The sequence below is a fragment of the Thunnus albacares genome, chromosome 8 (assembly GCF_914725855.1).
Source record: "Thunnus albacares chromosome 8, fThuAlb1.1, whole genome shotgun sequence".
NCBI classification, from domain to species: domain Eukaryota; kingdom Metazoa; phylum Chordata; class Actinopteri; order Scombriformes; family Scombridae; genus Thunnus; species Thunnus albacares.
This window is the reverse complement of record NC_058113.1, coordinates 28,902,759-28,918,679: the sequence shown is the minus strand read 5'-3', so window position 1 is coordinate 28,918,679 and position 15,921 is coordinate 28,902,759. Positions and strand designations below refer to the sequence as shown.

Sequence of the window (15,921 nt, the reverse complement as noted above, 5' to 3'; positions counted from 1 at the left end):
ATATGACATTATTAATTGTTAACATCAAAATAGAAAGAGAGAAATAAAGAAAGACAGAAGAATGAAGGAGTCACAATTCCTCCTTTTGTTAGTTACCTCACAGATCATATTGGCTAATGATCTTCTGTTTATAAACACAATGTTTTCTGTTGCTTACATATAATAACCACCATCACATGCAAGAGAGGCCTTTAGTATTAGACCCTTCAGTCAGTTCCTTCACACAGCACAGGCACAAATGAGGTGAGTTCACACATAACAAATCCTGGAGACGACAGTATCATGCCGTAGCCTCAGACAAGCGGCAGCTCCATATGCATAAGCCTGTATGTGAACGGAGAGACGGTGACTTGGATGACTGACAGATAGAGAGAGGTGAAACTCTCACCATACCACATGTGATCATGCATACAAACAAGTAGCTCACCACAGGCTGTAGGTGCGGGCAGCATCGGGTTTCCTATGGTTCACATCTGTGATTAAGAAAATGAATGGATCATTTACATGCATAAGGCTCCTTCACTTTGCTGTTTGCGCTCAGCAGCGTTTCAACACACAGGAATGCCTCGCCGCCGTGCTGCCATGTTGTTTGGCTTTGATTAGATCTGAAAACAGAATCTTTGTGCCTTATAAAAAATAAATACACAGCGGCACACGCAGGGTAAAAAAAAAACTCCACAAGGTTTTGACTGTCTGCGTGAGGAACTGGGACAGCTCTCACGTCATAGATTGTGCCAACGCAGCTCAAAGTTTTTTGGGACTGACCTTGTGTGCGTGCACTGTTTTGTTTCTCCTTTATTGATGTCCCTGCACGTGGCCCAAACATCACCTGCATCACCAGCTGAACCAGAGCCTTGTCCTCAGAGCTGAGAACATTCCAGATGACCTTGCTCCACTGTAACCTTGTTAATATTTTGTCAAGTGTACGCACTGCAGCGCACATTAGTGAGGTGAACGGTCACCGTCGGACACTGCAGGCCGAGGCAGCCGCACGCACTGCTGTCAATTAGCTGCCACGCTAATGCAATAATGGCAAATTAAGTGTTTGTTTCTTGGTATTTAAATATCCCCAAAGTTGCCTTTCATGTTTGCGGCCGTCTGTTTTGCGTCTAATATGGTTTGTGGTCCCAGTTGGAAGTAATTGAGCGAATCATTTAGCCGCCATACGAGGCTCAGAGGCTGGCTCATTCAGTTAGGGCTTTGTTATTGTGAAGGAACGGAAGAAGTTGGACTGAACATTGCCTGTCATGATCCAATTAGCCCTCAACCAGGCAGGCTAGCTCGTTGAATGAGTAATTGTCAATGTGGCATGTGTTATTTTGTGGGATTAGAGGGGGAAACAGTGTGTTGTGGCAGTGGGCTCAAAAATATGCTCATGATGAGCACACACTTTACACTTTCTCTTATTTTCAAAAGGGAGAAATTAGTTCAAGCTGAGATGATTTTAATAACCTTTTATTTCTTTAAACAGCCTGTCATTTTAAATCAAAATAGTCAGAATATAAACAAAAGAAATAACTGGAGGGATTCAATCATAAAATAACGTATCACTTTAGACAGCATGACAAGTTTTTAAAACCTTGAAAAGGAAGCGCTTTAACATGAAGGATATGTAGTGCAGACTTTATTTGATAAGTAGACTATGTGGCAACAACAGAGCTTCTTCAGAGCTTAAAAGCACAGTAACAGTTTATTTATGAGGTAGCCCAATATATGTATAAGTGACAACAATTAGACTAAACAAGTACATATCCACTCACCATGCACTTTATTAGGAACACCTGTGTAATCTAATGCAACCCAATACAACAGCTCTGCCATAAATTCTTGTTATAGATTTTCAGTTTTTGTTGACATTGTAGTGCATTACATGGAAAAGCGTTCCTAATATTTTGCCACCCTTAAGTATGTTAATTTATACTTTTACAGCTTGGTAACAGTAGAATTTATGACAAAGCTGTTGTATTGTATTGCATTAGATTGCACAGGTGTACCTAATAAAGTGCACGGTGAGTGTATTTACACAAAATATTCAATAAGCACCAACGTGTATTACTGTATCAGTGGTCAGGTCATTTTGTTTTTATCCAGTCCAAAATCACAAATTTCAAAGAGCTTTACAATCTATACCACAAACAACAGCTTCTTTCCTTAGACCCTTGATTTGGATTATTTACATTGAACATGAAAAAACATGTGATAATACAGTAAATTTTGAAGTTAATTTCATATAATACTTAAAGTACAAGGAGCATAAGTTGACTTACATGATAAAAAGGGATTGACTTGAATTGCACTAGTATTAACAGCTAAAAGAGTTCACCAGAGCAGTGAAAAGGTGTAAATACAAGAAAATGCATATGAAACATTTACAAGTTTAGAGAATAAAATACATAATAAAGCTTGTTGTGTGGCAGTAATGTGCAGAGCTGACTGTGTTTGTTGCAGGTTGAACTTCTTCAGAGATGTTCCTGATTTCAGAGTGCTGGCCTGTGGAGGGGACGGCACAGTGGGCTGGATCCTGGACTTCATAGGTACAGAATATCTTGTACAATTTATAATATGCAAAAAAACTTAAGAAGAATTCGGTCCCTGCACTGCTTCCATAGGATCAATTATGTTTATTTTTAGAAGAAATACAGACTCCCAAACCTCCCGGGATGCTACAGTATATTTACTCATACTGTCTTCAGTTTCTGATAATATACAACACTCCATTTCCTTTTTTGGAAAAAGATGCATTTGTTTTTATTAGTTTTCAAAACCGGCAGCACTCTTGTTGTTCAGCCTGAAATGGTAAAGCGTACTTTATGGTTTGTATATAAACACTTTCATTACGTCCGAGCCTGCGTATTCAGGGGTGGTAAAATAGGATGATTACATGAGTTGGAAAACAACATATTAGTCATCATTTGAAGAAAAACAAATCACCTGGCCTCCTCTATTTGGTCTTGAAGACGTGTTACTTGTTCGGGCTCTCAAAAATTGCCTCAATTTTTTATCAATCAAAACAAAGAGAGGTAATAACTGTCAGACAAAATGTGTCTCTTGAAATAGATTGTACAACTGGACATTCGTATTGACTTGTAGTTTTACTTGTGGGACTGCAAAATGGATTTGATGCTTTCTTTGCAAGTCTGGCTGTGAGTTTATTTTCTTGGTTTGGCCTTGTTTCGCAATGTGTTGTGATATTTGTCCCGTTGCTCCAGATAAGGCCAACCTGGACAGGAACCCCCCTGTGTGTATACTTCCTCTTGGCACGGGCAACGACCTGGCAAGATGTCTGCGATGGGGAGGAGGTACCGGACTTAAAGACATAACAGTGAAATAACATGGCCAGAATTCACTTTATTATGTTCATACTTAAAGATATAAGTACACCACGCTTAAACACTGTGTTAATGCTATTATAAGGGTTTACACAGAGTTCAGGTGGTAATAGTGAGATAAAACTGTCAGGAGTTTCATACCCACTGGGGAAACCCAAAAAAATATATATATATGCAGTTCATTTAAATAGAAAGGAAGATTTTTTAGGCCATTATGTGTATTCATCATCTTTTAAATATAACGATTTTCAAAAATTGCAAATATTTCATTTTTTCTTTTATTCTTGTCGGGGTGAATAAAGCCTTTAATGCAGGACTTAGACTGTTATGGACACTAAAACTCACTTTTTCAAGTTATGGTTTATAATTTTAGCATCTCCTTGAGACAGCAAGGCCTACAGCATCTAATCACTGGCATGACAAGATCTGCAATACATTAGAGCTTAAAAGTTGCTCAAGAACTTAATTGAGCATTAAATAAAATAAAAAGGAAAATAATAAAAAACACACAAATTCCTTTTCTGTAGCTGAATTTTGGGAGGAATCATCACATTAACACTAGTAAACATACGTAGCCAATGTCTGATATTTAACTTACAACATCAGCAAGGGGGTCCCAGACCCATTTTAACACTTAATGTTCTTCTTCCTGAGGCTATGAGGGCGAGAGCCTCCTGAAGATCCTGCGGGACATCGAGAACAGTACGGAGGTGATGCTGGATCGCTGGAAGATTGATGTCACGCCCACAGACAAGGAGGAGCGAGGGGACCCGGTGCCTTACAGCATTGTAAACAACTACTTCTCCATCGGAGTGGTGAGTCAGACCTCAATCAACACTGATGGGACTGATCAAGCAGGGGAATGAATGAACAGTGAAGTTTATTAACAAGCAGAGATAATTCTTGTCTTTACCCAGTGTTATGAAGTTATAGATAGAGTCTCAGGTTGATGAATGTCATAATTCACCATACTGGCTCATACTTGAGGCTTGTTGTTTTCATTTTTCCATAATTTACACTGAAAAAAAAAATTAAAAGGAAGGTTAGTTCAAACTCAGAGATCTGATGTGTGTCTTTGCCTTAAAGACAAGAAGTAAAGGTCAGGATTTAATGAATAAGTACTCTTTAGAGTCACAACGGCCACAACAAATGCAGCAGGAAAGGCACTTCCAAGTCACTCACATTTTAAATGCCCAGTGGGACTGAAAAAATATAAAACAAAAACCTATTGCTGTGTAGTAAATGCACTTCAAATGATGCTCCTTAAAGGAGATTTCACACAGATTATTATAGTGATTGTTTCATCAGGTTCGTTTTACACTTTTTTTTTTAATAATCCAAATAAACCAAAACTAATCTCCAATTATGAGAACACCAAATACTGTAAGAGAACCTGTCCCGTTTTTACTATGTAAATTTTATTTTCTATCATTTTGTTTGCTTAAAATTAGCATATGAGCCCTTAAAAAACTCATCTAGTCTAGTTATTAATATAGCATCACATTTTTTTTACTTTGATTACTAATTAATTCTAGCGAAAGGATCATTTTCAAGGAAAGCAGACTCTATAACAGTCATGGACTGTTATTTTAAAGCAAGCTGGTATCAGATAAGATGAGTTCCATAATTACCACAACCATGAACAAATTACAAAGGAAACTTTACTTGACTGTGAATGCAGGGTTACAATAATGGCACACTTGTGATCCGCGGGTAAGAAAAAAAGCATATGGCACCTTTACAAACCTTTCACACCAAAGTTTGGTTTAATCATGGTGACAAACAGACTCAGTCACAGAATAGCAAAGGTGCAAGTAAACAGCTTAACCCAACTTAAACATTCTGAAAATTAAATTCCTTCTGTCAAAAATCTTGGTTCTGTCATTAAGGGTTGAATAAAAACAATACGCAGTACCTGGAGTAACAGCATAATCACTCAATTTATTTGTTTTGATCACATTCTAGTTAGGCCTATATTGAGATGTACTCAAGCTTCAACACTCTCTGATCAATAAACAAGGCTCGTTGCATATATGCATGGTCGTACGCACCCATCAACACCCCCCTGTCCATCTCCACCATAATGACACTGATTTCACGTAGCTCATGTTAGGCATTACTGATAAATGTCAGGGGGAAATATGGTAATTGACATTTGCAGGTGGCAGAGGAGGGAGCCACTCAGTGTTGTGAGTTTCGTATGAACCGTGGCAGGGACATAAGTGATGCATGGCCTTACAAATGTTAGTTGAATAACACCTCCAGCCTGGGCCCCTAATGACCATGTTAGAGGATATTAGAGGACAGGTCTTGTTAACATTGTGATAGAGGAGAACAATGGCTGTAATCAGTCTACAGTGTTGAACATATGGTGATGTGTACAGGGGGAAGTGGGTACAGTATGAAACAAATCTCTGATCATTCATCCTGCTGTTTAAGCACATTAATTTCCCAGTATAAATGTCAAAAAACACAACAGATATATAACAAGTTACTTAATCTTTTTTTTTTTTTTTCCAAACAACTTTGTGTATTCTGTAAATTTGCTGTGACTGGGCATGACTCAGAGCTTCTTTTGGACAGCGCAGCTACATTAAAAACCAAAATGAGTGTGTCCCAAAATGTCTTATGAAAAAGCTAGTTTCCAAAACAAAGAAAAAAGTATCAACAGCAAATTCAAGATGTAGGAATGTGTAGCATATAAGAACAGTGAATAAAGACTGGCAAATTAAAAATTGATTTTAGAAAAAACTTGATCATGTCTTCATTCATTTGCAGTATGTGAAGTGCTTTGGTTTCACAAAAACAACTTGTCATCCCTAAAAAACTTTTAAGATAGACATTTAAATTTTCTCCTGATTTGGCTGGATGAATGAGTTGCTGCAGTGAGGGAAGCTACTGTCTTTGTGCAACCATGCGAATCCCAACACAGGAGGATTTATAGTTGTGTATGAAGAGGTTACAGTGAAGCTCGGGAGCCTACATGCGTATGTGCTGTAGCTACGCCATAGTTGACATGCATCTCTTCAAAAATATTGCTATGGAGATACTGCGCTGGGACGGCAAGAGGTGTGATTCGTCAGTTTGTGCTGATTGTGTTTTCTCCAGCAAGTTTACGATGCCGGTGGAGATTGTTGATAGTGAAGACATTATGCAAGTTGAAGAAGTAGCTAAGTTATTTTCTCCATCCAGCAAAGCCTTCTCCACTGCAAATATTACGCTCAATGCGTTTTGTCACTTTGTGTGAATGAAACAACGTAAAAATGCCGATTGCACAGCAGTTTTCTCCTGTTCAGTAATGAGACAAGACGATATAGTCACCTGCATGTACTGTAACTCCAGCTCTATAAGTATGTGCATAGTCCATTCTAAAAAGTAATAATAAGTAATATAATTCACCACACTAACTAAAGATAGACTAGACTAAAACTATACTATCAACTCTCAGGACTGCCAAAGACCCTTTTCATCAACCATTAACCCAGATTAAAAGTACCATGTGGAGCTTTTGCCCACAAGTAGCTCTATGGAGCAATGTGTTTATGAGTCAGAACCTGTCACCTTGAGAAGGGTCCAACTGCCGACCTCCCTTCTGAGGCCCCATTTCTGTGAGCCAATGGGATTTGAGCATGAGTAGTAGGGTTCCGTTGTATGAAGTACGTAAACTTTCACTTATTTCACCTTAGCAGTCCACCAAAGTCTGTTTCTGGACAAATTTGAGGCGAGAAATCTTCACTCATGTTAGATCCACAAGGCCTAATTTAAAAGTTTGTCCCAATTTTCGTAAGGCAAAGGCACTACCGCACTGCCAGTTGCCACTGCTTCTTGGCCGTGCTTCAAGCTTGTTGGGGACACTGAAGCGAAGCATTAAAGCCCCAAACGACTACAACTAATAATTATGTTTTATGGTATGACAATGCTGTGGTTATGGTTTGGTTAGGTTTAGGCACAAAAACCATTTGGTTAGGGTTGGGAAAGACCGTGGTTTGGGTTAAAATGATTACTTGAAACGTGGTTAGTACTTTCTTAAAGTTACGCAGCTTTTGTCATCATGGCAACAGTAAACACCATGACAATATGTTCCAACGCGGTTGGAAACATGACACTCGCGGTTCGAAACGGGAAGCAAACAGTAGTTTCCTGCAGCTAAGCACTTTTTGCAAAGGCGATTATTCCTGCATGAGAGGGGCCTGAGGAGGGGGGGTCTGAGGTGCTACAGTTGGACACTCTTCATCACGTTTGTATGTCCCACACGTGCAAGACGATGCAGAAACACATTCCTTCCAATGGCTTCAAGCTAACGTACTGACTGACAGTTTGTGGCGGTAACAAGGTAAGAAAAGTTGCAATGTGCCAACAATGGCAGGGAGGACCGCTAGCCGATGTAAACAGTGATGTAAACAATGCAGGTTTAAATGTATTTTTAAGATACGCATCACAAATGTTTTATCAGGAAGTAAACGCATTCAGCACATTTTGGTGAGAATGTCAACATACATACAGTACAAGAAAACTCCATGGGGTACCTTTAAACGGGAACTCAGGACCACCAGAACCCCAATGGCACAACATCAGCAAACCGGAAATATAAACAAGCGTTATTGATATTTGAGAAATAAGCCAGAGTGAAAAGCCACAACAGGAGTTATATGGCTCCAGTTTTGGGGTCTTGATGCAGTGAGTTTTGGAATATGAGAAGATGTGTAGATGTCTGAAAAATACCAAAAGTTAGTGGTTACAGTAGACATGAATGTGTGAATGACTCCATGTGAGAAAACAGCAAAAATTGCTCTAATTTTGGGGATAATTCTCATTTTTAAAATGTTGAATTTACTGGTGTTGGCTCTAATTTGGGCTTTTAACACATCCCAATTTTCTTTTGAATGCTCCTTAACACACACTGTTAACTAAAGCTAAAATACCCCACTGTTGATTCCTTCTTGCTGAACCAAACTTGTACGAGAACATTAAAAGACAACAAGCTTCGGCCCGGCTGGTTCATGAAGTCATTATAACCCCTTTTGTCTTTGCTCTGTTAGTGGGATTAGTACCCAGCAGGCGTGATGATGACAAATGAAGTTGTTTGTGGGGGATTAGGAAGACTTTGAGCTCTCTATGGATTTGAGTGTGATATAATATTTTGTGACACATTTTGCATCAAATTTTTAGCTTTCCGTTGAATGAAAAAAAAATACAATAAAGACTATGCGACAAGTCAAGCTCATAATTACCTCAGAGATTATGCTGATGAAGAGAGGATTGTTTCTATAATGACACTGTTGAAATCAAAAGATCAGCAGTAGCAGCCACCACAGACAGTCAGTGTTACCAACGTATGAATTTGAAGTCAATTATTGAAAAGTCGAAGTCAAATAAAATGTGGTATTGAAGAACAAAGTAGAAGGGATGACACATGTCTGTTTTCTCTCATACAACTCACATCAGCAGTGTCAGCAGCTGACAAACAAAATTTAAAAAAAAAAAAAAATCCTCACTACAACCTCATTTTCCAAGTCATTTCAATCCCAGGTGACTCTTCCAAAAAAAGAAGGACCATCTTTTTTTTTGTGTGAATTCTTCCAACCTAACCTTCTGCTGCGGCCCAGTGGGATTGAGAATTAATGACGCCATCCCTTTGGGAGGATGTGGAAGTGACGTGAAGTGTAATGATCTCAATCAGGGCCAGGGGTGAGAGACAGAACTAATCACTGAGCGTGCTCCACTACCATAATGCAGTCAGTCGCCCTAATGACCCTGGCACTCCTGTCAAAGCCATTATTCTCCCCCGTTGTGAAAGGCACATCAAACCGCTGGGGCCCACTCATAATTGGACTAAACTTTGAGCTATGAGAGGACATTACACATGTCCTGTATTAATTTGGGTGCCAGATTTTTACATTGGTAATTATTTGAGGGCAGCTAGGGGGAGAGAGAGAGAGTGAGTGAGCTGACAACGTCCTGCTGCCGCGAGGGTGTCAAAGCCTGGAGATGTGAATGTGTCCTACATGTGTTGATGGTGTGACTGACTCGTAATCTCTTATTCCTATACTACGGTTTTGTTTTTGTATATAAAATCAACATCTAAATCAGTTTTAAATGATGGTTTGAAAAAAAAATGGATAGTATACAAGAAAACATTTGCACAACAAGATCTATTTGGTGGCTGTTTTGGAGAATTTGATCACATGAAATGATCTTCATCAGCAGATGGAGTTATTATCAAAAATGAACCTTAGCTTTTAAGCCAGTGTGGACAGGAAGTCCTTAAAGTAGAAATTTGAACATCTACAATTTCATGACTACTTGGCAAATTTGATCTGTTGATGAAGATCAAGTGGTTTGATTGAAAGCTTCAGAACAGCTACTGAACGGACTTTGTGGTCCTCAACTGCTGATTCTAAGGTCAATAATGAAATTTGAACCTCAATAGTGTATATCAGTTTAGTTAAAGCTGATTTTATTTATTGATTCACAAAGTCTATCAATACTGGAGCCTGATTGGACGACGGCAGCAACTCCACAAACTGAAACGTGGTAAAATCTTCTTGCTGGAGAATTTTCAGGTCAAATTCTGTAAACTGGCCTGAGGCCAAACTTTGGTCATTCATTCTTTATTGGCTTGAAATAGTCCACCAAGGATGCTTTGAGGGTTTTGGTGAAAACTCAATAAACTGAGTCACTCAAAAGCAAAATAAAAATAGAAATGAAAAAAATGACATAATTATGATCACACATAACATAAACAATGAACTCCTGCACCAAAGCTCTGCTACAGAGTAACTTAATACCAGGCTCCAGACTCCTGAAAGTTTCAAGTCTGTTACACCTGCACCTACGTGCAACAGTGATGTCACAGTGTACCCTCGTGTACACCTTTGCATCACTGCAGAAAGGTCAGAAATTAAACTACTAAAACAAGATTTTCAGCTGGTGTTAAGTTGCTCTTTAACATAGGGCTCGACAAAATTAAAAATTATAATAAATTTGACTTTTAGTGGATTCGTACTGTAATGATATTATTATATTGTGTTATTGTTTTAAAAATATGTCTGAATGAATTATTCTAAGCAGATAGAAATTGATAACTAACAAATTAAGTTAGGTTTTTGTTTTATACAGTTGAGTTTTGTCTGGTGTAATGCAGTTTATTGCACTCAATATCAATCTTAATATTTTGTATGGTATGTTTCATATTTGTCATATTTCCTTATACTGTAAATCTATATAAAAAATATTCTTAAAATATTAACACCTTAAAATATCCTATTCTTCTTGATATTGATTTCAGCTGTGTAGCAGTATTAGGCTGATTTATTTTAAAAGTTTTACCATTTAAAGCATACAAATGCTACATCAGTGTTGGATGACAAAGTGCTTTATCCACTTGCTTGAAATCGCTGTTTACTGTTGCAAAGCCACAGCTCCACTTGTACACATCTCAGATAATAGACCCCAAACCAAAGGGGAGACAACCTCTCCTCACTTTTGCTCTCTTGTTTGCAGCTATTGTCCTGTTTGTAAGAAAATCAAGTTACAATCTCTCAGATATATCCATCATTTCACCTTTTTGGCTCGCGTTGGAAGTGTGAGGCGAGTCTGCGGGGATCTTGAAAAATTCTTTTGGTCTTCTGCTTACAGCGTCTTGAAGAGACATCAAGAGAAGCTCCATTGATTTTTTTTTTTCCTCTTTTGGCTTCTCCTAAATTTCTGTACAGAGAGCTGGCAGGGGGTCCTCCCTGTAGGTGCTGTTTCAATAGTGCCATTCAAAATGGAGCGGGTCAAAACAGATTGCTTCAGCAGAGGGGGAGAGGAACAAGCCCAAAAAGTTTACGACAACTTTCTCTCATTCTTTCTTGAGGTGTTTTCAGAGCCAGACAACTTTGCTGTGTTTGTCAGAGTTTTGGTCTGTGTTTTTTAACTAAGGCCTTGCCAGCATTCTTCTGCAAACGCTGACTTAGAAGTGTAAATTAAAGGAAATGTCAGTGTTGTTAGTCTTTGTATAGAACATTACTTAAGGCTTCACAATATGTTCATGAGGTCCTCTGCATGCTAAATGACGTAATTGATCTCATATACTGCGTATTTAGTTTTCATTTAACTGAAAACGTTCAAAAGGTATGATTATAGTATAATGATATAGTTTACAGCAACTCAGGCAGCATTTTTGCATTCTTGTGATACATTTGAATAGCAAACATGCAGATTAACACAATTAAAAAAGGCCATTGTAAAGTGTTTCAGATAATTTCATTTGCACCGGACACCAGACTGTTTTGAAAAAATGAGAACTAAAGCATAATCAAATAATCATTGAAACTTCCATAGAACAGATCAGTTTGGCTTTTGTAAGATAACATGTGTTTAATACTCGGAAATTAACGCTTAAAGTCCCCCTCTAGTCAAAAATGTTACTGCAGTTGGATGTTTGATCGTCTCTGTGCAGAACGATGATATGATATGTGCAGTGAGTTTGACGCTAGAAGGCTGTTTTAACATTTATCTGTTGAAGAAGAAAAGTTTCTCTGTGCTCACCTTAAATCCGAGTTTAAGGCGAGTACCTGTGAGCATGATTTATGACGTCACAACTAGTTTGGAGCCAATCGAGGGCCAGTATGCAGCTTACACGAGTGTGATGTGGAAACTTGAAACTTCCAGTACATATACACTGAGAATGGATTTAGGAACAGAAAGTAGGAGACATCTTGTGTCCAGCAGTTATGTTTTTGATATAAAACATATTTACATATTCATAGACTCTGGACTTTTTCAATGAGGGAGAGGGAGCAGATGTCATTTTAAGTGTTTTTAATGAGGTACCTGAACATTTTTTTGTGTACAAAACATGTTGGACACAATTTATTATTTCAAGCAGATGATTTATATTTGTCCTAAAACTTGTCTGGAGGGGACATTTAACTAAATACTTCATCCCTGTTTTGTTATTCTCATCCCATTTACAGTTGGTATTAAAGCGAAACTCCACATATCAAAGTCTGTTCTCGGGGAGTACTACTACACATGTGAGAAAAGGCTGCAAAATGAGATCATTTTCCTTTGTGTTAATTTTAACATGTTTAACTAATCAAAAGAAACTCCACACTTTATCTGCAAGTTGCGAATGACAGTCATTTGTGAAACGGGGCACTGGCACTATTTGCAATCTACGTGTAAGCACTGCTGGCAAATCTTCTCTTGTGAAACAGGCTCCAGGAACGAGATGCTAAATCAGCGGAGTTCTCTATTAACATGTGTTTCATGATCCAGATAAAATACCCAGAAATGGAGCACATGTAAATAAGAGGTGTAGTGAGTTCTCTGTCTTATTTAAAGTAATTTGCTCTCTATTAGCAAAGCACATCATATGAATTTACTATAAATATACCTTTTTTTTTCTAAGTTCATGCTTTAATACTAGATAACAGTCTTACCAGGCTGAGATGGTGTTAAGATACTGGTGTCTCCACCAGTCACACCACACGAGCATATGTAACATGAATTGTATCACTTTAACACCAAGAATTCAAATGTTTCTGCACTTTTTTTGCCCCAGGTCACAGAGAGGGAGGGAGAGAGAGAGAGAGAGAGATGGGGAAAAAAATCAGAAAGGGTGAGAGAAAGGTCGAGAGTGACTTATAGAGAACGAGAGAGAGGCAGAAGAGGTGGAGGAAGGGAGAGAGAAAATAACTTGGTTGCCGGGGTGTCTGCAGCATCCTGTAGGTTAGTTGGGAGCTGTGATTACTCACAATGTGTTTAATTAATTAGCCTGTGTGGAGATAGCGTACTGTTCATCAGGCTCTCTGTCAATACGGCTCCATCCCCAGCTCCACCCTGCTGCCACCCCCTGCACACAGCTCCTTTCATCTTATAGAAATATACACAAGGGACATGCGAGGTATAACTGCACTGTTTGGGAAGTTGGAAGAGTTAGGTAATGAGGAAGAGTTGGCCTTGGATGTTAAAACTAATATTTGCCTGCAAATAATTATATTTCTTTCGTGGGTGTTGAGTAGCTTTGCATGCTAGCATCTCCAAATGTCAGCGGGATACAAATTTAATCCTAAAATCATACAGTGACATACTTCTAAACTGAAAATAGCACATTGAATGTGTCAGGGACAAAAAAGGGAAAAATCTAAAGCAAGAAGCAGGAGCTCTTAAGTTTTTCCCCACTTTAGTGGACGAGCATACAGTGTACACTGACTCCAAGATGTAATTTGGGCAAAAAGGTCAAAACAAGAGATTTTAAGTTTGATGTTGCAGTCTCATTGTCAGGAGATAAGATGGATGTATTTTTTGTTTGTTTTTTTTTAACCAATATAATCTTAAGACTTGAATAAAATTCATAATTCAAATGTTGTCAGTACCATAACTACATATTTGACTCTCTCTCTTTCAGGACGCATCGATTGCACATCGTTTCCATGTTATGAGGGAGAAGCACCCTGAGAAGTTTAACAGCAGGTATGTTGTTCGTTTTTTTTTTTGTCAGAAATGGTAACATATTAACTCAGTGGTTGGTCTAACCTCAAGGTAAAGATTTTCTCTTAGACACCAGAGCCAGTTTTCTCATATGAACTCTGGGGAATCAGGTCAAGAGATTGTCAGGATTCACACATGTAGCACACAACAGGAGATTGTCCAACTGGAAACACTCCATTTGGTTTAGGCAAGGCGTGGTCATGTAGCCAGTTTGTAATTTGGCCTATTACTGAGTCTCTTGCCGTTCCTTGAATTTGCGTGTTGTCCCTTACCAACACAAGTTCATGAATCTCGTTGTCTCTCCAGTTTGACATTTCCGTTGGCGTCTTTGTGTAAATGACCCTCCTTCTTCACCCTCAGATGTTTCTACTCTTACAGTTTCATGCCAGTCGCATGATAAGAGATGTCATCAACACACCCACTCGCTCGTTATGAATTCTCCAGAAAATGACCTGCTGTATTCACACATGAGCTCATTCACTCCGGTCTGGCTGATTCGGACATTGGCATTCTCACATACAGCTCCTCCGGATGATGTCCGGATAACTTCAGGGTTGCAGTGCATGTGTGAAAGGGGCTCAGGTCACAATCCACGCAGACCAACTCAACACCTACTCAGTTTAATTCCATCCAAGAATTAAAGAAGAATTAATTGAAGAAACAATGCTTATCACTGAGCTACTCTTCAGTTTTAATGCAAAAGTAATAATAAAGCTAATATAACAAAAGTGCAGGTGGGGCCGCCACAGTCATCGGAACAATTTGAGGGTCACATGACTGACAGAGTCGGCACAGATAGAAGTTGTAGCGTTACTACTCACTAGGAAGCTGGAAATGATACTTCAAAATGAAAGCTCTATGCTGGAAATCTATTGCATTTAAAATGACAGTTTCTTTTGACAAAGTTGACCCACTCATGACCCACTATTAACCTGTTATGCCGTTTGTTGATTTTAAATTGGTGTTGTAATGATTACACATATCTGTACTCGTTATCATTCTGGTCTCAGTTCAAGGTTCCCTGTGTATTTATCTCAAGAGGTGAAATAAAGGGTCTATATATCTTCCAACTCCCATGATCAGCATCCTAATATTTTTTTATTTTAATTATGCTTATCGGGAATGTTAAAACTTACAAATTGGCTTCACAAGGCAAATTGTACTCGGCAGTTATCTACCTATATTGACTAATGGCTTGCTCCAACACTTTATTCTTGTGGCAGCACAGGTTCGTGATAAAACATGCTGCTTTTAACAGCAATGTTGAAGTTGAAGCGGCACATTTCTATCATTTGTCATGATCTGAGTAAATTCTTACATTGTTGAGACAATTTTGAAAATGTTCAGGAGATCGGACTGACCCCTTCGTTATCTAAAATCCTCCTCTCTGTGGCTGATTTTAGTACTGCTTTTGGTCCACATAAACTTCACTTTTTAGAGGGAATTTCAACATTTTTTATCTCTTGAGAAGAGATGTATGTCCCAAGGATAAGACCATTTAAAAAAAAAAGGGTTAGGATTGAATGAAAATGTCCCAGAAATCAAATCACAAACTATACTCACAGTCTAAATAAACCTGCAGTTCATTTGTTGAACCTCTGCGTGGCTCCTTCATGACAACAGACAGTGTAGCTTCTCTGGAGCTCAGAATGACGAATGGACAGGCTTCATATTTAGCATTTGTGATTACCTTGAGGAGATGCGTTCACCTTTGGAGACGAACAAATGTGGCATCTATGCTTCCATCAATATTTAACGTCTCCAATACGTCTCCACTAGCGCCAGGGAGTAATTGCAGGCCTAATTGAATTTGCTTGGCTAGTTTGACATCATGGATCAGTCAGACTGATGACACACAGCCTCCTAATAATCCCATTTGTACTCATTATCATATTTTACCCTGGTCTTAGTACAACATTTAGCCAACTATCTTTCTGCTGCTCGTTGCTCGTACATGCAGACATGACAGTGAAATGGTCCAAAGGGAAGTAAAGGGGCTTTCAGATAAACAACAGTCCTGTCATATAATGGTTACCGATGGTTATGAGGGATGTGCCACCATGTTGGAGAAATGCCAACCAGCAGGAGAAACTGTAACGTTATTAATCCTGCA

The 15,921-nt window shown here is 38.7% G+C and overlaps 1 protein-coding gene across 1 annotated transcript in view; it reads left to right on the top strand.

The window, feature by feature from the left end:
• The window catches only part of dgkb (diacylglycerol kinase, beta), a 79,586-nt gene that overhangs the window by 31,308 nt on the left and 32,357 nt on the right, over positions 1-15,921 (top strand). Inside the window, exons 17-20 of the mRNA XM_044360359.1 lie at positions 2,449-2,534; positions 3,210-3,299; positions 3,984-4,144; positions 13,726-13,790. Of these exons, the coding sequence (XP_044216294.1) occupies positions 2,449-2,534; positions 3,210-3,299; positions 3,984-4,144; positions 13,726-13,790 (402 nt within the window). The remainder of the gene's footprint in view (positions 1-2,448; positions 2,535-3,209; positions 3,300-3,983; positions 4,145-13,725; positions 13,791-15,921) is intronic.